Below are 21,228 nucleotides of genomic sequence, written 5' to 3'. Positions count from 1 at the left end.
TGGTTTGATTGTACAAAAACATTTTTCTCCATTTTATTATCGATAGACATTTGAGTTGATTCCTTTTTGTTTGTTCATCTTTTTGTTTTGTTTTCTACTCGGATAACACTTCTAAGAACATTCTTATATATGTTTCTCCCATACATTATATTACTCTAGGGTATATTCCTAGGAGTGGAACTGATGGGTCATAGGTTATTTAAATGTCTAACTTTAAAAAATAATGCCAAATTGTTTTCCAAAGTGATTGTACCAGTTTATACTCCCACCGGTAACACATAATAGATCCTGTTGCTTCATATCTTTTTCAACATTGGGAATTGTCATACTTCTTAATTTTTGCCAGTTGAATTGGTGTAAAGGGGTGACCCCTCATGGTCTGGATTTATATTTCCCTGATTACTATATAACCTGGGATCATTATCCTGTTTGATCAGTTTATCTACCCATATATTTGTCTGTCTTAATTTGTGTCTGGTTTGTTATATTCCCCTCCTTATTTTCTCTCTCAGAGCATCTTGGCTGTTTTTTTAACCGCTTGCTCTTACATTTAAATTTTAGTGTTTTCGATATGAATACTTATTTCTAAATAACTACATGAGCTACATACTCATGCAGAAGGTAAAACCTCTCCTGAGGTGGCAAATGTACATTGTGGGATGATCTGGGAGTTCCTGCCTGTTAAGAACAAGGTTTTCCACTTGCAGTTGGTCAGACATAAGCCTCAGTTAATGCCAAGCGTTTTGTTGAAAACTGAATGTTATTAATAAAACCATGAGATAGGCTGCATCAGCTAGTGGCTGGGGTCAGCTAGCGGCTGGGGTCCCAGCTCCATCTGTATGTCTGCCCATATATGCACACAGAGGGAGGGTTTTTGATGGCCTAGGAACTGTCCAGCCCTGCAGGCTGGTTAGTGTCTTTCTAGTAGAGAGAAAGTTAGCCTTTTATTAATAGCTAGATGTTGGTAGAAGGGAAGAAGAATTAAAGTGTTTGTCAGTAAGAGAATATCATATACAAAAGCACTGAGGTTAAAAATAACATGGTAAGTATTTTTTTACTGCTAGAGAGTTCAGCACATGTTGGGGGATGGTGAGAGGTAAGGCAAGAGAGATAGATATAAGGCCAGCTTGTGGAGTGCTTTATTTGCAGTACTAAGAAATTGCTATTTTGTCTTTATTTATCCCACTATTTTAAATATTGTCCATAAGTATAAGTGAAACATTTTATGGTAGCAATATTTTTCCTAAGTTTATTTTAAAATGTATAAGCATTTATGTGTTTTCATATGATAATATACTTTTAAGAATTCATGGGCATTACCCAAGATCTCTATAAGAGCAACTGGTAAATGAATAACATATCACTTGATCTATATATCTTGTATAGGGATTATTTACCAACATTATGTTGATTAAAAATGCTCTATTCCTTGTTAACTGACCTATATTATAAGTTCTATAATTCCAGCATGTTTGTGATAGTCTGTGTATTAAAATTAAATATTTATACCCCACAAATTATTTCTCAAGATTCTGTGAATACAAGAAAGAAATTTTAAGTGAAAATCTTAGTCTTATTTCAAATATTTAACTCCAATAAGCAAAAATTTGGAGTATTTCAAGGCAAAGATAGTCTTGGTGACTAAAAAGTCAGGGGATGTTTCAACTCAAGTTGAAACAATGTGCAACTCTAAAAAAATAGCATCAGATAGTTTAAAAACTAAAAGACTATTAAGTGAATATTTGTTATAGTTTGACTTTACTTCCATTGGAAATAATAATGATACATGGTATACATTGTAAAATGAAATGTAACTGGTCTTTTGATGTGCACACATTGGGAGGAATAGTGATAGTGTTCAAGAAACAGATTGGGGAATGGAAAGAGAGGGGAGGCGAAACTGGAGGTAGAGAACAATTGAGAGACTAATTCAATAATCCTTGTGAGAAGTGACTTAAAGCAGTAACAATAGGGGTGTAACAAAGGGACAGATTGGATAAATAGTTAAGTAAAAACATTAAGATTTAGCAATTGATTGTATGTGAGTAGTAGAGAATTCAGAGGAATATGGGAGACTGATTCTTAATTTACAACCTAGATTTTTTTTTTGTCTAGCAGAAAATGTTCTCCTGTTGAACGCTTGCTTTAACATGGACACAAACATACTTCAAGAAGAATCTGTTCTTTCAGTGACATCTTTTCCTTCAGGGAGAGCTTGCCCTTTCTGTGATTGCTCGCCTGAAAGCAGACATCTTTCTTTTCAGTATTGTTTAATAGGAAGGTCGTCTTTATCCAGATAGAGCAATCTGGGTCACTCTTACACACATACAAAAGACTGGAGGATCACCTTTCCTAGATGTATTAAGAAGCTTTCCTGTCTACCTTAAGACCCTCTCTGATCAGTGTGACCTAAGGTTAGGCTTTTGAACATTCCTATCTTCTCTTCTTCTTGCTGTGAAATTTATTAACTGATCAAGAACTCTGCTCTCACTATATACCACCTTTTGCTTGAAGATTCTGTCATTTGCTCTGTTCCTGTGACTTTGTCCATGGCTGCAACAGAGTAACAAATTTTATTCTATCGGAGATGTTCCACCCAATTCTGCCATGTCAGTTTGCAAAGCAAGAAATTAAACAACATCCCCAGTGATTTTTTTTTAATTACAGATTTATACCTAATATGAATTAACAACATTTCTTTTCGGAGTCACCAAACTAAAAAGGGACTCTAGAATGTAGGCATCCTAATTGTAAGTCCCACCAGGACCAGATGAAATTGGAGAAAGGTAGTTTTCTAAAAGAAGTGCTCCAAGATTATTAGCAGAAGGGGGAAGACATCATACACAGGTCGTGTGCCCTTCATTCTGTGTATTTATCTTTCTTGAGTTCAGAGAAGTTTTATATATATAAAATATATACATGTATATATTTAGATATTGCTTTTTCATATACCTATCTCTATTTTTTTTTAGTATTTTAGTAGAATTTCTCAAGCTTATGTTGATATTACTGATTTCCTATAATGTCCATTTTACTTTTTGCTGATTCTATACATTTTAAATTCTATCACCTATTTAGTTTTTAAATGTCATTTTCTGTGTCTTTACAGTTCTGTCTTCTGCAAATACTCATAACCTTGTTTTTTTCTTTTACAGATTTCAATTGTTTTCATTTTATTATTAGTTAAACCAAAAATCTCAGTGCAAATTTTAAAGCATGGTCATAGTTCATCTTTTATATTGTTAAATTTGCAGTAAATATACTTACATTTCTCCTCTTGAATCTAGACAAAATCTAGATGGTATTTCTTGAATGTAAGAGAAGGGCTAAATAATATCATAGAAAATGTATTTTAAGTCTTCAAAAAGGCTATTTTAGCCAATATCTGCTTTGAAATGTTAAATAGAAATTTTCAAATAATATTGTGATGGCAATACAGATGAGAAAATTAATCTCCAGTGACTGTGAAATTTATATATTTTAATGTCTGGGGAAAAAAATGTTATGAATAACTCGATATTACTTAAGTCTGTTAGATTAAAAGGTTGATGAATCCCTCCCAAGGAGCCCTACTTGTGGGTCATGTAGAAACTCACCCTGTTTTGTGCTATTCTTGCTATGTTACAATAGTGGGGCTTAAAGTCATGCTGCACTCTCATCACTTCATGGGCCATGCCCTTTAACTTACCCTTACTTGTGCAACTCAGATTCCTCTGCTGCAGTTCAGTGCTTATGTACATGGGTATAGTCTATAGTTCAAGTCCTCTTGTTCTAAATAGCCAGTGTCCACCATATTGTACCCTGACTCAGCATTATCTGTCTCCTCTCTTAAGCAGTTTCAGTAATAAAGAATATCTATCCTCACCCTCTCCTGGGGTTCCTAGTTCCTTTTCCATTCAGACTCTTGACTACTTTCAGGATCCTGCAGTATAAATGGAGTATGAACAGGGAGAATTGGTATCATTTCTTTTCTCTGTCTTTTCTCTCAGAGGGTAGTCTTGTTTGGTCAAAACATTGTGAGCTCATGCCTTACCTTAGGCTTACAGGGTCTGTTTTGCAGCTAGTACATATATTTCTCTTTACCTTCCTGGGAACCTGGCTCAGTGTTGGGCAGTTCAGTTCAGTTCAGTTCAGTCGCTCAGTTGTGTCCAACTCTTTGTGACCCCATGAACTGCAGCACTCCAGGCCTCCTTGTCCATCACCAACTCGTGGAGTTTATTCAGACTCATGTCCTTTGAGTCAGTGATGCCATCCAACCATCTTATCCCCTGTCATCCCCTTCTCTTCCCGCCTTCAATCTTTCCCAGCATCAGGGTCTTTTCCAATGAGTCAGTTCTTTGCATCACGTGGCCAAAGTATTGGAGTTTCAGCTTCAACATCAGTCCTTTCAATGAACACTCCGGACTAATTTCCTTTAGGATGAACTGGTTGGATCTCCATGCAGTCCAAGGGACTCTCAAGAGTCTTCTTCAACACCACAGTTCAAAAGCATCAGTCGTCGGCACTCAGCTTTCTTTATAGTCCAATTCTCACATCCATACCTGACTACTGGAAAAACCATAGCTTTGACTAGACAGACCTTTGTTGGCAAAGTAATGTCTCTGCTTTTTAATATACTGTCTCGGTTGGTCATAACTTTTCTTCCAAGGAGTAAGCATCTTTTAATTTCGTGGCTGCAGTCACCATCTGCAGTGATTTTGGAGCCCCCCAAAATAAAGTCTGCCACTGTTTCCCCATCTATTTGCCATGAAGTGGTGGGGCTAGATGCCATGATCTTAGTTTTCTGAATGTTGAGCTTTAAGCCAACTTTTTCACTCTCCTCTTTCACTTTCATCAAGAGGCTCTTTAGTTCTTCTTCACTTTCTGCCATAAGGGTGGTGTCATCTGCATATCTGAGGTTATTGATATTTCTCCCAGCTTCTTGATTCCAGCTTGTGCTTCTTCCAGCCCAGTGTTTCTCATGATGTACTCTGCGTATAAATTAAGTAAGCAGGGTGACAATATACAGCCTTGATGTACTTCTTTTCCTATTTGGAACCAGTCTGTTGTTCCATGTCCAGTTCTAGCTGTTGCTTGGAGATGCCCAAATGAGTGCTTATTGATTATTTGGTAAAATATACTTCAAATAATTACCATGGTCAGATTACAAGATGTGTTCCTTTAGTTAATTTTCACAAATTAAGTAACTTCATAATATCTATAACAGAGGAAACAAGAAATAGATTTTGAAATGTCTTTATATAAATATGTTTGTTACTGAATCCCATGACTGGATCTTTTATTTTTATAACATGCACCTCTGAGATTTATGCCTGCTAATCATCCCTGCCTCATTTTTTTTAACAGATTACCAAAATTGAAAATGTCAATCATTTGTGTGATTTGAGAGTTTTAAATCTTGCCAGGAACTTTTTAAGTCACGTTGATAATCTTAATGGGCTGGATTCACTAACTGAGCTTAACCTGCGACACAATCAAATTACTTTTGTGGTGAGTATTAATATGGAATCATTATGTGATTTCTGGCCTTTCTTTTAAGGGAATGAAATAAATGTTATAGCATTGCCTTCTGTAAAGTAAGAGTCTAAGGTAATTTAGTTTTTTTCTGAATTTAACTTGTGGATATAATTATTAAGCTTTATAATATTATGGTTTGGGAAATAGTATGTTATTTTCCATTCTAAAAGATAAATGTAAAATTAGGAACAGGAGTGTTATCAGTAAATGAGTCAACTAGGGATAAATGAATTTTGAATCCTTTCCTGTGTTATTATAGAAATAGAATTAATAAGAAAGACGGTTATTGGTGGCTGAAAGTTGGCAGATTGTTGCACAGAGAGGAAAAAGACACAGTGAGGAGAGATTGAGGGCTTTGAAGACACATAAATATCATATTCTTTGCAGTTTTTCAAAGACAGCTTTGTATGGAGGGAAAAACACTGCTGCATAGGACATCAGAAGCCAGGCGCTGGTCTGCTTCATCTCTCACTAATTGTGTAGTGGTGTAGTGTTAGTTGCTCAGTTGTGTCCAACTCTTTGCCACCCCACGTCCTGTAGACTGCCAGGCTCCTCTGTCCATGGGATTCTCCAGGCAAGAATACGGGAGTGAATTGCTAATCCCTTCTCTAGAGGATCTTCCTGACCCAGGAATCGAACCTGGTTCTCCTGCATTGCAAGCAGATTCTTTACCATCTGAGCTATAGGGAAGATAGCTGTGTGACCTTGGGTAAGTCACTCACCTGTGAGCTTCAGTTTACTTTTCTCTAAAATGAGGATATTGGGTTAGATCATCTCTGCAGTCCTTTTTGGTTTGCTGACTCTGAAAAAAAGATATAAATATGATACAAAGCTGGCATGTGAGCAGGATGAAAAGAGCTGGCATCATGAGGCTACTCTGAAACTCTGAGGATGAACTTCATTAGATTTATAGTTTTACTCACGTTTAGCAGCTAAATAACTGCTTAATGCTGAGGTATGTTGAAGTTGCATAGGTGAGGAGCTCTAGAAATAAGACTTTCAGTTGTATGAAATGATACAGGCCAAGAAGACATCTAAGGCTTTATAAAAACACTATTTGTTTTTAAACAAGTTTACTTTGTTTTTATGCAACAGAGAAACTGCATTAGGTTTTCTCTGGATATCACTTAAGCACTCTTAAAGGCACAATCTGATTCTTAACTTTTTCAAGAAGACATTGAGTTCCTTGGTTGGTTGGTTTAGTCACTAAGTTGTGTCCGACTTTTGCAACCCGATGGACTGTAGCCTGCCGGTCTCCTCTGTCCATGGGATTCTCCAGGCAAGAATACTAGAGTGGGTTGCCATTTCCTTCTCCAGGGAATCTTCCCAACCCAGGGATCAAACCTAGGTCTCCTGCATTGCAGGCAGATTCTTTACCAACTGAGCTATGAGGGAAGCCCATTAGTAAGTAAGTAAGCCCATCGAGTTCCTTAGTAAATAATTACATAAACTTAAGTGGTACACTTGCGAAAGTTGGACGACAGTTGATACCGTGTCTCTAGGCCTCACTGGACAGATTGGTTTCATTTTGAAGTTTCTCCAGAAAATCTGAGCCAAGTAATGCTTACATTTTCTAGGAGGCTGGGATAATTACAAAACCTTTTCTAAGACATAGATTTATTCCAGAACCTTTAAATTCTGCCAACCTTTCCCCAGATTGGATTTAAATATTGGAAATGGCTTGTTTATTTTAAGAGACATCCATATTGAGTTAATCTGTTACATTGCTGTCTGGAGGAACTGTTCAGGCTGAACTTAATCCGTCCTCAGGACATTGGGTGTGGTAAGAATCCAAAGACTTCAGTAGTGTGGGGTACAGAAATCTGTTAGCCTTAGCATATTTCTGTCTACAATTTGTCCTTCATTTGGAAAATGTGTAATACACATCCAGGAAATTGATTAATGAATTTCCCACTGAGTACCTAATCATTACTGTTATAGATTAGGCAGCAGTAAGCATCTTATGGAAAAGGAAATTGTTTTAATTTCTAAAAGTAAAAAAGGTTTAAGTATTATGTATATGGTATAAGCATCATGTGTATTAATTTACTGGATACTGTGAGTGTATGTGTAAGAATAAATAAACTTTTCCAATTCTATTTCTTTTCTGAAGCATCCTTTTCCTGAAGGCCCAAGAGACTTTAAATCTGAGGATTCCTCTTTTTCCCCCCTCTCTCTTTTTTTTAAACTGCCTCTTCTTTTCTCCAGGGTCAGTTATCACATTATTTTTTTTTGCTTTGTTTTTTCTCATGGTTTTGATTTTCCTCAGTGACTGGTAATTCTTAAATGAAGGACCATGTTAAGGCATGGCTGACTCTCCTCTACAGCTGAATAGGTCTTTTTAACCATAAGTCTCTCCCTAGAATGATCACTAGATTTGTGTAAGTTGCTGATTCCCACACATTGGCAGACTTCCCCTTAGAGTGAGTGGATGACAGGCAGGCTCACTGTGTAACTATCAAAATAAGAAAAACTACTTTGTGAGGGCAGGGAGGAGGAATAAGAAGGACGTCAGTATCTTTTGTGCCAGCTGAAATTGCCATTCCTCTTCCCCTTCTGGTTCTGCTGTGACAGTTATTAAACATCTCCATAGATAAAACTGTTTGTGGGGTTCTCAAGGCAAAAATACTGAAGTTGTTTCCATTCCCTTCTCCAGTGGACCACATTCTGTCTTCTCCACTGGAGAAGGGAATGGCAAACCATTTCAGTATTCTTGCCTTGAGAACCCCATAAAAAGTATGAAAAGGCAAAATGATAGGATACTGAAAGGGAAACTCCCTGGGTTGGTAGATGCTCAATATGCTACTGGAGCTCAGTGGAGAAATAACTCCAGAAAGAATGAAGGGATGGAGCCAAAGCAAAAACAATACCCAGTTGTGGATGTGACTGGTGATAGAAGCAAGGTCTGATGCTGTAAAGAGCAATATTGCATAGGAACCTGGAATGTCAGGTCCATGAATCAAGGCAAATTGGAAGTGATCAAACAGGAGATGGCAAGAGTGAATGTTGACATTCTAGGAATCAGTGAACTAAAATGGATTGGAATGGGTGAATTTAACTCGGATGACCATTACATCTACTACTGTGGGCAGGAATCCTTAGAAGAAATGGAGTGGCCATCATAGTCAACAAAAGAGTTCGAAAAGCAGTACTTGGATGCAGTCTCAGAAATGACAGAATGATCTCTGTTTGTTTCCAAAGCAAACCATTCAATATCACAGTAATCTAAGCCTATGCCCCAACCAGTAATGCTGAAGAAGCTGAAGTTGAATGGTTCTATGAAGACCTACAAGACCTTTTAGAACTCACACCCCCCAAAAATGACCGTTTCATTCTAGGGGACTGGAATACAAAAGTAGGAAGTCAAGAAACACCTGGGGTAACAGGCAAATTTGTCCTTGGAATATGGAATGAAGCAGGGCAAAGGCTAATAGAATTTTGCCAAGAGAACGCACTGGTCATAGCAAACACCCTCTTCCAACAACACAAGAGAAGACTCTACACATGGACATCACCAGATGGTCAACACCAAAATCAGATTGATTATATTCTTTGCAGCCAAAGATGGAGAAGCTCTATACAGTCAGCAAAAACAAGACCGGGAGCTGACTGTGGCTCAGATCATGAGCTTCTTATTGCCAAAATCAGACTGAAATTGAAGAAAGTAGGGAAAACCACTGGACCATTCAAGTATGACCTAAATCAAATCCCTTATGATTATACAGTGGAAGTGAGAAATAGATTTAAGGGACTAGATCTGATAGACAGAGTGCCTGATGAACTATGGATGGAGGTTCATGACATTGTACAGGAGACAGGGATCAAGACCATCCCTATGGAAAAGAACTGCAATAACCAAAATGGCTGTCTTGGGAGGCCTTACAAATAGCTGTGAAAAGAAGAGAAGTGAAAAGCAAAGGAGAAAAGGAAAGATATAAGCATCTGAATGCAGAGTTCCAAAGAATAGCAAGGAGAGATAAGAAAGCCTTCCTCAGTGATCAATGCAAAGAAATAGAGGAAAACAACAGAATGAGAAAGACTAGAGATCTCTTCAAGAAAATTAGAGACACCAAGGGAACATTTCATGCAAAGATGGGCTCGATAAAGGACAGAAATGGTATGGACCTAACAGAAGCAGACGATATTAAGAAGAGGTGGCAAAAATACACAGAAGAACTGTACAAAAAAGAGCTTCACAACCCAGATAGTCACGATGGTGTGATCACTCACCTAGAGCCAAACATCCTGAAATGTGAAGTAAGGTGGGTCTTAGAAAGCATCACTATGAACAAAGGTAGTAGAAGGGATGGAATTCTGGCTGAGCTGTTTCAAATCCTGAAAGATGATGCTATGAAAGTACTGCACTCAATATGCCAGGAAATTGGAAAAGTCAGCAGTGGCCACAGAACTGGAAAAGGTCAGTTTTCATTCCAATCCCAAAGAAAGGCAATGCCAAAGAATGCTCAAACTACCACACAATTGCTCTTATCTCACATGCTAGTAAAGTAATGCTCAAAATTCTCCAAGCCAGTCTTCAGCAATATGTGAACCATGAACTTCCAGATGTTCAAGCTGGTTTTAGAAAAGGCAGAGGAACCAGAGATCAAATTGCCAACATCCAATGGATCATCGAAAAAGCAAGAGAGTTCCAGAAAAACATCTATTTCTGCTTTATTGACTATGCCAACGCCTTTGACTGTGTGGATCACCACAAACTGTGGAAAATTCTGAAAGAGATAGGAATACCAGACCACGTGACCTGCCTCTTGAGAAACCTATATGCAGGTCAGGAAGCAACAGTTAGAACTGGACATGGAACAAAAGACTGGTTCCAAATAGGAAAAGGAGTACATCAAGGCTGTATATTGTCACCCTGCTTATTTAACTTATATGCAGAGTACATCATGAGAAACGCTGGACTGGAAGAAGCACAAGCTGGAATCAAGATTGCCGGGAGAAATATCAATAACCTCAGATATGCAGATGACACCACCCTTATGGCAGAAAGTGAAGAAGAACTAAAGAGCCTCTTGATGAAAGTGAAAGCGGAGAGTGAAAAAGTTGGCTTAAAGCTCAACATTCAGAAAACTAAGATCATGGATGGCACCTGGTCCCATCACTCATGGCAAATAGGTGGAGAAACAGTGGAAACAGTGTCAGACTTTATTTTTGGGGGCTCCAAAAGTACTGCAGATTATGATTGCAGCCATGAAATTAAAAGACGCTTACTCCTTGGAAGCAAAGTTGTAACCAACCTAGATAGTATATTGAAAAGCATAGACATTACTTTGCCAACAAAGGTCCGTCTAGTCAAGGCTATGGTTTTTCCTGTGGTCATGTATGGATGTGAGAGTTGGACTGTGAAGAAAGCTGAGCGCCAAAGAATTGATGCTTTTGAACTGTGGTGTTGGAGAAGACTCTTGAGAGTTCCTTGGACTGCAAGGAGATCCTACCAGTCTATCCTAAAGGGGATCAGTCCTGGGTGTTCATTGGAAGGACTGATACTAAAGCTGAAACTCCAATTCTTGACCACCTGATGTGAAGAGTTGACTCATTGGAAAAGACCCTGATGCTAGGAGGGATTGGTGGTAGGAGAAGGGGTTGACAGAGAATGAAATGGCTGGATGGCATCACCGACTCGATGGACGTGAGTTTGAGTGAACTCCAGGAGTTGGTGATAGACAGGGAGGCCTGGCGTGCTACAATTCATGGGGTTACAAAGATTCGGACACGAATGAGTGACTGAACTGACTGACTGAACTGATAGATAAAACACCCATGCTGTCCATCCTTCCTTGAGTCTCTGTTTTGTTAGAAACAGATCCTGAGGCTCTAGCTGAGGATTTCTTCAGAGAGCTGCTCTGTACATGATTGTGTGTGTGCATGGCAGGAGTGGGAGTGGGCTTGGAGGGCAGTGGGTTTGTTGGTGTTCCAGGAATAGCTGTTTGGCAGACACATCTTTAATTATACGTCTACTTGACTAGTCATAGCTATCCGTAGTGCACGCCTGTGTTTGTTTGTGCGGACTCTGAGAGTGGTGGTTGGCATTCTCATGGAGAGAATTGCCACGTTTGCAGTGCAGCATCTCTCCGGCCAGTTCTGAGCTGCAGTTTTCATTGTTCAAGGTTATCTCCAATAGCATCCATCTGCTTTTCAGCTTCCTGAAATTTCATCAAAAGTGTTGCTCTATTAATAACTTTTTTTTAACATTTTCTGCAGAATTGCTAATTTTCTTTATTTTGTTTGTTTCACCCATTGAATCTTGGGAAGGAGATGAAATAAATGCATCACCTACTCTACCATGTTATCAGAAACTGTCTTTACTGATAATTTCAGTGTAAAAAAAGAATTTAATACAATAAAAAACCAATGACTATATAATACAGTGTCAGTTCAGGTCAGTTCAGTTGCTCAGTCGTGTCCGACTCTTTGCGACCCCATGAATCGCAGCACCCCAGGCTTCCCTGTCCATCACCAACTCCCGGAGTTCACTCAGACTACTGTCCATCGAGTCCGTGATGCCATCCAGCCATCTCATCCTATGTTGTCCCCTTTTCCTCCTGCCCCCAATCCCTCCCAGCATCAGGGTCTTTTCCAATGAGTCAACTCTTCACATCAGGTGGCCAAAGTACTGGAGTTTCAGCTTCAGCATCGTTCCTTCCAATGAATACCCAGGACTGATCTCCTTCAGAATGGACTGGTTGGATCTCCTTGCAGTCCAAGGGACTCTCAAGAGTCTTCTCCAACACCACAGTTCAAAAGCATCAATTCTTCGGTGCTCAGCTTTCTTCACAGTCCAACTCTCACATCCATACATGACCACAGGAAAAACCATAGCCTTGACTAGATAGACCTTCATTAGCAAAGTTGTCTCTGCTTTTCAATATGCTATATAGATTGGTCAAAACTTTCCTTCCAAGGAGTAAGCATCTTTTAATTTCATGGCTTCAGTCACCATCTGCAGTGATTTTGGAGCCCCCCAAAATAAAGTCTGACAGTGTTTCCACTGTTTCCCCATCTATTTCCCATGAAGTGATGGAACCAGATGCCATGATCTTAGTTTTCTGAATGTTGAGCTTTAAGCCAACTTTTTCGCTTTTGGAGTTCCTCTTCACTTTCTGCCATAAGGGTGGTGTCATCTGCATATCTGAGGTTATTGATATTTCTCCCAGCAATCTTAATTCCAGTTCATTCTTCTTCCAGCCCAGCATTTCTCATGATGTGCTCTGCATATAAGTTAAATAAGCAGGGTGACAATATACAGCCTTGACGTACTCCTTTTCCTATTTGGAACCAGTCTGTTGTTCCATGTCCAGTTCTAACTGTTGCTTCCTGACCTGCATGTAGGTTTCTCAAGAGGCAGGTCAGGTAGACCACCTGGTATTCCCATCTCTTTCAGAGTTTTCCACAGTTTACTGTGATCCACACGGTCAAAGGCTTTGGCATAGTCAATAAAGCGGGAATAGATGTTTTTATGGAACTCTCTTGCTTTTTCGATGATCCATTGGATGTTGGCAGTTTGGTTCCTCTGCCCTTTCTAAAACCAGCTTGAACATCTGGAAGTTCATGGTTCACATATTGCTGAAGACTGGCTTGGAGAATTTTGAGCATTACTTTACTAGCATGTGAGATGAGTGCAATTGTGTGGTAGTCTGGGCATTCTTTGGCATTGCCTTTCTTTGGGATTGGAATGAAAACTGACCTTTTCCAGTCCTGTGGCCACTGCTGAGTTTTCCAAATTTCCTGGCATATTGAGTGCAGCACTTTCACAGCACCATCTTTCAGGTTTTGAAATAGCTCAACATGAACAATATGAAAAGGCAAAGTGATAGGATACTGAAAGAGGAACTCCCCAGGTCAGTAGGTGCCCAATATGCTACTGGAGATCAGTGGAGAAATAACTCCAGAAAGAATGAAGGGATAGAGCCAAAGCAAAAACAATACCCAGTTGTGGATGTGACTGGTGATAGAAGCAAGGTCCGATGCTGTAAAGAGCAATATTGCATAGGAACTTGGAATATTAGGTCCATTTATCAAGGCATATTGCAAGTGGTCAAACAGGAGCTGGCAAGAGTGAACGTCGACATTTTAGGAATCAGCAAACTAAGATGGACTGGAATGGGTGAATTTAACTCAGATGACCATTATATCTACTACTGCGGGCAGGAATTCCTTAGAAGAAATGGAGTAGCCATCATGGTCAACAAAAGAGTCCGAAATGCAGTACTTGGATGCAGTCTGAAAAACAACAGAATGATCTCTCTTCATTCCAAAGCAAACCATTCAATATCACGGTAATCCAAGTCTATGCCCCAACCAGTAATGCTGAAGAAGCTGAAGTTGAATGGTTCTATGAAGACCTGCAAGACCCTTTAGAACTCACACCTCAAAAAGATGTCCTTTTCATTCTAGGGGACTGGAATGCAAAAGTAGGAAGTCAAGAAACACCTGGGGTAACAGGCAAATTTGGCCTTCGAATACAGAAGGAAGCAGGGCAAAGGCCAATAGAATTTTGCCAAGAGAATGCACTGGTCATAGCAAACACCCTCTTCCAACAACACAAGAGAAGACTGTACACATGGACATCACCAGATGGTCAACACCGAAATCAGATTGATTATATTCTTTGCAGCCAAAGATGGAGAAGCTCTATACAGTCAGCAAAAACAAGACCGGGAGCTGACTGTGGCTCACATGAGCTCCTTATTGCCAAATTCAGACTAAAATTGAAGAAAGTAGGGAAAACCACTGGACCATTCAAGTATGACCTAAATCAAATCCCTTATGATTATTTAATACAGTGTAGTTGTATTCAATTCTCTGATCTTTTTCATGGAAATTTTATAAGTTTCTAAGCAAATATCTTTTTGATTTGTGTATCTTTCCCTTTCAAAGAACTATGAAACATTTCAAACATTCCCAAAGAATAGGAAATAAGATTACCAACATTTGTGTGTCAACCAATGAATTTAAATAAAAGCCTTTTAAATATAGTTGAGACCTACTCTGTAGCCCTCCCCCAACACATTCCCTCCCTCCTTTGCAGACATAACCACAGTTATGAATTTGGTGTTTATTTCTATGCATGTCTGTTTCTGTTTCCTGTATATATTCCCAAACAATCCCATATATATCCCTAAATAATGAAGTGATTATTTTGCATGCTTTTAAGTCTTTTGTAAATGATTTTATCAAACAGTACATATCTTCTGTAAGTTACTTTTATTATGCTTTGAGATTTATATGTGTTGATACCTATCACTCCAGTTCACTAATTTTCATTGTTATATAGTATCTGACTGTATGATTATGATTAAATATTTATTCTTCTGTTTTTGGATAATATTTCTAATTTTTATTGTTAAGAAAGAATATTTTTGTATATATCTTTTTGTGCATAATTATAACAGTTTCCCTTGGACAGTGGCTTTCAGACAGTTTTAGCCGTAGTCTATGTTAATAAATAAAATTTACATAGTCCATGCATGCTCAGTCGTATCTGACTCTTTGCGATCCCATGGACTGTAGCCCACTAGGCTTCTCTGCCCATGGGATTTCCCAGGCAAAAATACTGGAGTGGGTTGCTGTTTCCTTCTCCAGGGGATCTTCCCAATACAGGGATAGAACTCATGTCTCTTGCATCTCCTACATTGCAAGAGAATTCTTTACCACTGAGCCGCCTGTGACATCCCTGAATTGATTTCTTGACTAATGAAAAACTGGTTGTAATCTGCCTTTGAAAAATAATGCTAAATGGTGACTTGGGAGAAGCACAGCTTGGTGCCAGGACTGTGCACGTCATTTTACTCTATTAGTTCCTGCCACATTTTCCCCAAAGTGGTTGTACCAAATTACATTTCCATCAGCATTCCCTGAGAGTTTAACTTCACTACTTTATTGACACTTGATGTTGTCAGATGTTGACCTTCTAATTTTTGCCAGTCTTGTAACTATGAAATTGTATTATCTTGAGATTTGAATTTGAATTTCTAGTGGGATTGCATACCTATCATCTTTTTTCCATTTTTGATTTTGATATTGCTTGTTCTGCAGATAGCCTTATCCTTTGCCCACTGTTTTAACATCTTTTTCTTTTTCCTATTGATCAGTAGGATTTCTTTTGTTTCTGCTGTCTTTGAGAAACAGATGTAAAAATCAAAAGTTTCCTTTATTGTTTCTTCTTTTTGTTTGAAAAATCCTTTTTTATAGGCTGAAGACATAAAGATATTTTTCTATGTTGTCTAGCAAGAGTTTTAAAGTTGTTCTTCATGTGGAGGTGTTTCATCTGTTTGGCATTGATTTTTGCTTGTGATGTGCCATTGAAATCCAATTTCTTTTTTTTTTCATATGGATTACCAGTTGTCCCAGCACATTTTCTTGAAAAGTAAATTCTTTTTGTCTTTCCCTCTCCCCTTGGCAGTATCTTCTTTTAGCAAATTAAATGTGCACATATGCGTAGGTCATATGCACAATTTATTTTTAAATGTATAATCTGAGAATCTGTCTTCTGATCAGATGTTTGTCTATTATACTAATTTTGATTACATACATTTCCATTCATCAATTTGATATTATTTCAAGCTTTCTATTTTTTTCTTGTGTCTGATTTCCAGTTGATGGAGTTTTCTCTGTTCTTCTTCACATTAATGTTACTACTGCATTTTAAAATACACAGTTGACTTAAATTATAGTCAAGTACACGTCCCTACCTTCTTCTCGAAAAAGAACCTTAGAATCATTTAATCCAGTAAACCTCTCTCATTTTGTATGCTTTTGTTGCCTAGTATTTCCTTTTTTTTAAAACCATCCAATTTATATATTTTAATTGCTGTGTTTTTAGTCAGTGTTTATTTGGATTCAGCAACATACTTGTTTGGCTTTACCACTCTTCCCAAACTATATAGCTTAGATAAAGTTCCTTTAAGGTGGCTATGGTGGGAGTAAGCTTTCTCAGTTTTTGTTTAGTAACTTGTTTATTTTGCTTTTACTCATGACTGATTTCTGGATTTGGTTGACAGTTGTTTTTCTCCTGGATGTTTTGAAGTGCATATTCCCTTGTCTTCAGTTTTCTATTATTGTAATTAAACTGTCATCAATCACTTTTTGTTGGTAGTCTTTTACTTTCTCTGTTTAAGATTATAAGATTACTTCTTGAAGTCTTTCAGACTCACTATGATCTATATAGATATGGAACTACTATATTTGACCAATTTGAGGCATGTATTTTTCTATATTTCAGCAAATCTGAAATCTGAATATATGTTGCAGTCTACATCAGTTCAGTTCACTTCAGTCTCTCAGTCATGCCCAACTCTGTGACCTCATGGACTACAGCATGCCAGGCCTCCCTGTCCATCACCAGCTCCCGGAGTTTACTCAAACTCGTGTCCATTGAGTTGGTGATGCCATCCAGCCATCTCATCCTCTGTCATCCCCTTCTTCTTCCGCCTTCAATCTTTCCCAGCATCAGGGTTTTTTCCAATAAATAAGTTCTTCACATCAGATGGCCAAAGTATTGGAGTTGCAGCTTCAGCATCAGTTCTTCCAATGAATATTCAGGACTTACTTCCTTTAGGATGGACTGGTTGGATCTCCATGCAGTCCAAGGGACTCTCAAGAGTCTTTTCCAACACGACAGTTCAAAAGCATCAATTCTGAGCTCAGCTTTCTTTTTACCAACTCTCACATCTGTACATGACTACTGGAAAAACCGTAGCCTTGACTAAACAGACCTTTGTTGGCAAAGTAATGTCTCTGCTTTTCCATATGCTGTCTATGTCATAACTTTTCTTCCAAGGAGCAAGTGTCTTTTAATTTCAAGGGTACAATCACCATCTGCAGTGATTTTGGAGCCCCCCAAAATTAAGTCTGACACTGTTTCCACTGTTTCCCCACCTATTTGCCATGAAGTGGTGGGACCAGATGCCATGATCTTAGTTTTCTGAATGTTGAGTTTTAAGCCAACGTTTTCCCTCTCTTCTTTCACTTTCATCAAGAGGCTCTTTAGTTCTCCAATTTCTCCCATAAGGGTGGTGTCATCTGCATATGAGGTTATTGATATTTCTCCCAGCAATCTTAATTTCAGCTTGTGCTTCATCTAGCCCAGCGTTTCTCATGATGTACTCTGCATATAAGTCAAATAAGCAGGGTGACAATATGCAGCCTTGACGTACTCCTTTCTCAATTTGGAACCAGTCTATTGTTCCATGTCCAGTTCTAACTGTTGCTTCTTGACCTGCATACAGATTTCTCAGGAGGCAGGTCAGGTGGTCTGGTGTTCCCTTTAAGAATTTTCCACAGTTTGCTGTGATCCACACAAAGGCTTTAGTGTAGTGAATAAAGCAGAAGTAGATGTTTTTCGGGAACTCTCTTTCTTTTTTGATGATCCAGTGAATGTTGACAATTTGATCTCTGGTTCCTCTGCCTTTTCTAAATCCAAATTTTTTCACTCTTCTCTTTCACGTTCATCAAGAGGCTCTTTAATTACTCTTTGCTTTCTGTCATAAGGGTGGTGTCATCTGCATATCTGAGGTTATTGATATTTCTCCTGGCAATCTTGATTCCAGCTTGTGCTTTGTCTGGCCTGGCATTTCGCATGATGGACTGTGCCTATAAGTTAGATAAGCAGGGTGACAATACACAGCGTTCATGTACTCCTTTCCCAATTTGGAACCAGTCTATTGTTCCATGTCCAGTTCTAACTGTTGCTTCTTGACCTGCATACAGATTTCTCAGGAGGCAGGTCAGGTGGTCTGGTATTCCCATCTCTTGAAGAATTTTCCACAGTTTGTTGTGATCCACACAGTCAAAGGCTTGAGCATAGTCAATGAAGCAGAAGTAGATGTTTGTCTAAATTCTCTGGCTTTTTTGATGATCCAACAGATGTTGGCGATTTGATCTCTGGTTCCTCTGCCTTTTCTAAATCCAGCTTGAACATCTGGAAGTTTTTGGTTCACGTACTGTTGAAGCCTAGCTTGGAGAATATTGAGCATTACTTTGCTAGCATGTGAAATGAGTGCAATTGTGAGGTAGTTTGGACATTCTTTGGCATTGCCTTTCTTTGGGATTGGAATGAAAACTGACCTTTTCCAGTCCTGTGGCCACTGCTGAGTTTTCCAAGTTTGCTGGCATGTTGAGTGCAGTACTTTCACAGCATCATCTTTTAGGATTTGAAATAGCTCAACTGGATTCCATCACCTCCACTAGCTTTGAGGAGGCCACCATTAGCTCCAGTATAGAGCTGCCGAGCAGGTGACCCACAAACTTGAGAACAGTTATAGACAAAGAAGTTCCCATACTGTTGCCAAAGTTCTAGGGTCTACAACAGGTTTCCCAACCTGGGGATCTAGCCAAAGAACTGAGAACCCCCAGGGAATTTGACTTTGGTAACTGTTTATATTATCAGTTCAGTTGTTGGTATTATATATGTGGAGTTTAATTACTCTGCAAAATGTATTTTAAAATTTTATAGCATAATTTGGAATTGAAATCAAACATTATTCCAAAAAACATGGAAATAGAATAGCAAAAACAAATTTAATATTAGTGAAATATGCTTTTCATTGGAGGGATGACTGTAACTCCACACGATTTTTCTAATTAACAGTCAAATACTTGAAAGGAAGATAACTGCATTTGACAAAGCTGTGTTACATTCTCATTGTAGTTTTACTTGCAGTTAGTGACTCATGGACAATAGGTACCTATTGGCTATTCTGGTATATCCTTTTGTGAAGTATCAGTTCATGTCTTTTGCCCATTAGAAAAAACATATTATCTTTTTATCAGTGAGTATGGTAGATCTTCATTCTAGATTCAGCCCTTTATTTCATTTATATATTGAATGCATTTTCTGCATGGCTTCCTTTTTTGCTTTCTTAACAATATTTTCAACTTGTAGAAACTTTAAGTCATAGTGACATACAGTTTATCAATTTGTTTTCTTTTTATCATTAGTGTCTTTTTTTGTCTTGTCTGGGAAGTCTTTGCTTATCCAGATATCATAAATATGTTCTCCTCTCTTATCTCCCAGAAGGCTTATACTTTTACCTTTCATTTTAGGTCTGTGATCCACTTTTTTTTATTTTTATTTTTTACTTTATTTTGCTTTACAATACTGTATTGGTTTTGCCATACATTGACATGAATCAGCCACGGGTATACATGAGTTCCCAATACTGAACCCCCCTCCCACTTCCCACCCCATATCATCTCTCTGGATCATCCCTGTGCACCAGCCCCAAGCCTCCTGTATTCTGTATCGACCATAGACTGGTGATTCATTTCTTACCTGATAGTATACATGTTTCAATGCCATTCTCCCAAATCATCCTACCCTCTCCCTCTCCCACAGAGTCTAAAAGTCCGTTCTATACATCTGTGTCTCTTTTGCTGTCTCATGTACAGGGTTATCATTACCATCTTTCTAAATTCCATATATATGTGTTAGTATACTGTATTGGTGTTTTTCTTTCTGGCTTACTTCACTCTGTATAATAGGCTCCAGTTTCATCCACCTCATTAGAACTGATTCAAATGTATTCTTTTCAGTGGCTGAGTAATACTCCATTGTGTATATGTACCACAGCTTTCCTATCCATTCATCTGCTGATGGACATTTAGGTGCTTCCATGTCTTGGCTATTATAAACAGTGCTGCGATGAACATTGGGGTACACATGTCTTTTTCAATTCTGGTTTCCTCGGTGTGTATGCCCAGCAGTGGGATTGCTGGGTCATAAGGCAGTTCTATTTCCAGTTTTTTAAGGAATCTCCACACTGTTCTCCATAGTGGCTGTACTAGTTTGCATTCCCACCAACAGTGCAAGAGGGTTCCCTTTTCTCCACACCCTCTCCAGCATTTATTGCTTGTAGTCTTTTGGATTGCTGCCATTCTGACTGGTGTGAAATGGTACCTCACTGTGGTTTTGATTTGCATTTCTCTGATAATGGGTGATGTTGAGCATCTTTTCATGTGTTTGTTAGCCATCCGTATGTCTTCTTTGGAGAAATATCTATTTAGTTCTTTGGCCCATTTTTTGATTGGATCGTTTATTTTTCTCGACTTGAGCTGCATAAGTTGCTTATATATTTTTGAGATTAGTTGTTTGTCAGTTGCTTCATTTGCTATTATTTTCTCCCATTCCAAAGGCTGTCTTTTCACCTTGCTTATAGTTTCCTTTGTTGTGTAGAAGCTTTTAGTTTTAATTAGATCCCATTTGTTTATTTTTGCTTTGTTTTCAGTATTCTGGCAGGTGGATCATAGAGGATCCTGCTATGATTTATGTCGGAGAGTGTTTTGCCTATGTTCTCCTCTAGGAGTTTTATAGTTTCTGGTCTTAAGTTTAGATCTTTAATCCATTTTGAGTTTATTTTTGTGTATGGTGTTAGAAAGTGATCTAGTTTCATTCTTTTACAAGTGGTTGACCAGTTTTCCCAGCACCACTTGTTAAAGAGATTGTCTTTAATCCATTGTATTTTCTTGCCTCCTTTGTCAAAGATAAGGTGTCCATATGTGTGTGGATTTATCTCTGGGCTTTCTATTTTGTTCCACTGATCTATATTTCTGTCTTTGTGCCAGTACCATACTGTCTTGATGACTGTGGCTTTGTAGTAGAGCCTGAAGTCAGGCAGGTTGATTCCTCCAATTCCATTCTTCTTTCTCAAGATTGCCTCGGCTATTTGAGGTTTTTTATATTTCTATATAAATTGT

At 38.4% G+C, this 21,228-nt stretch overlaps 1 protein-coding gene across 2 annotated transcripts in view; it reads left to right on the top strand.

Moving 5' to 3' along the window:
* Positions 1-21,228, top strand: part of LRRC49 (leucine rich repeat containing 49) — a 154,678-nt gene that overhangs the window by 25,110 nt on the left and 108,340 nt on the right. For both annotated transcript variants that reach the window (XM_005685165.3, XM_005685164.3), the window contains one exon: positions 5,347-5,490. In XM_005685165.3, the coding sequence (XP_005685222.1) occupies positions 5,347-5,490 (144 nt within the window). The remainder of the gene's footprint in view (positions 1-5,346; positions 5,491-21,228) is intronic.

This window comes from Capra hircus, chromosome 10 (genome assembly GCF_001704415.2).
Source record: "Capra hircus breed San Clemente chromosome 10, ASM170441v1, whole genome shotgun sequence".
NCBI classification, from domain to species: Eukaryota; Metazoa; Chordata; class Mammalia; order Artiodactyla; family Bovidae; genus Capra; species Capra hircus.
The sequence above is the reverse complement of the archived record's forward strand: the minus strand, read 5'-3'. Positions and strand labels throughout refer to the sequence as shown.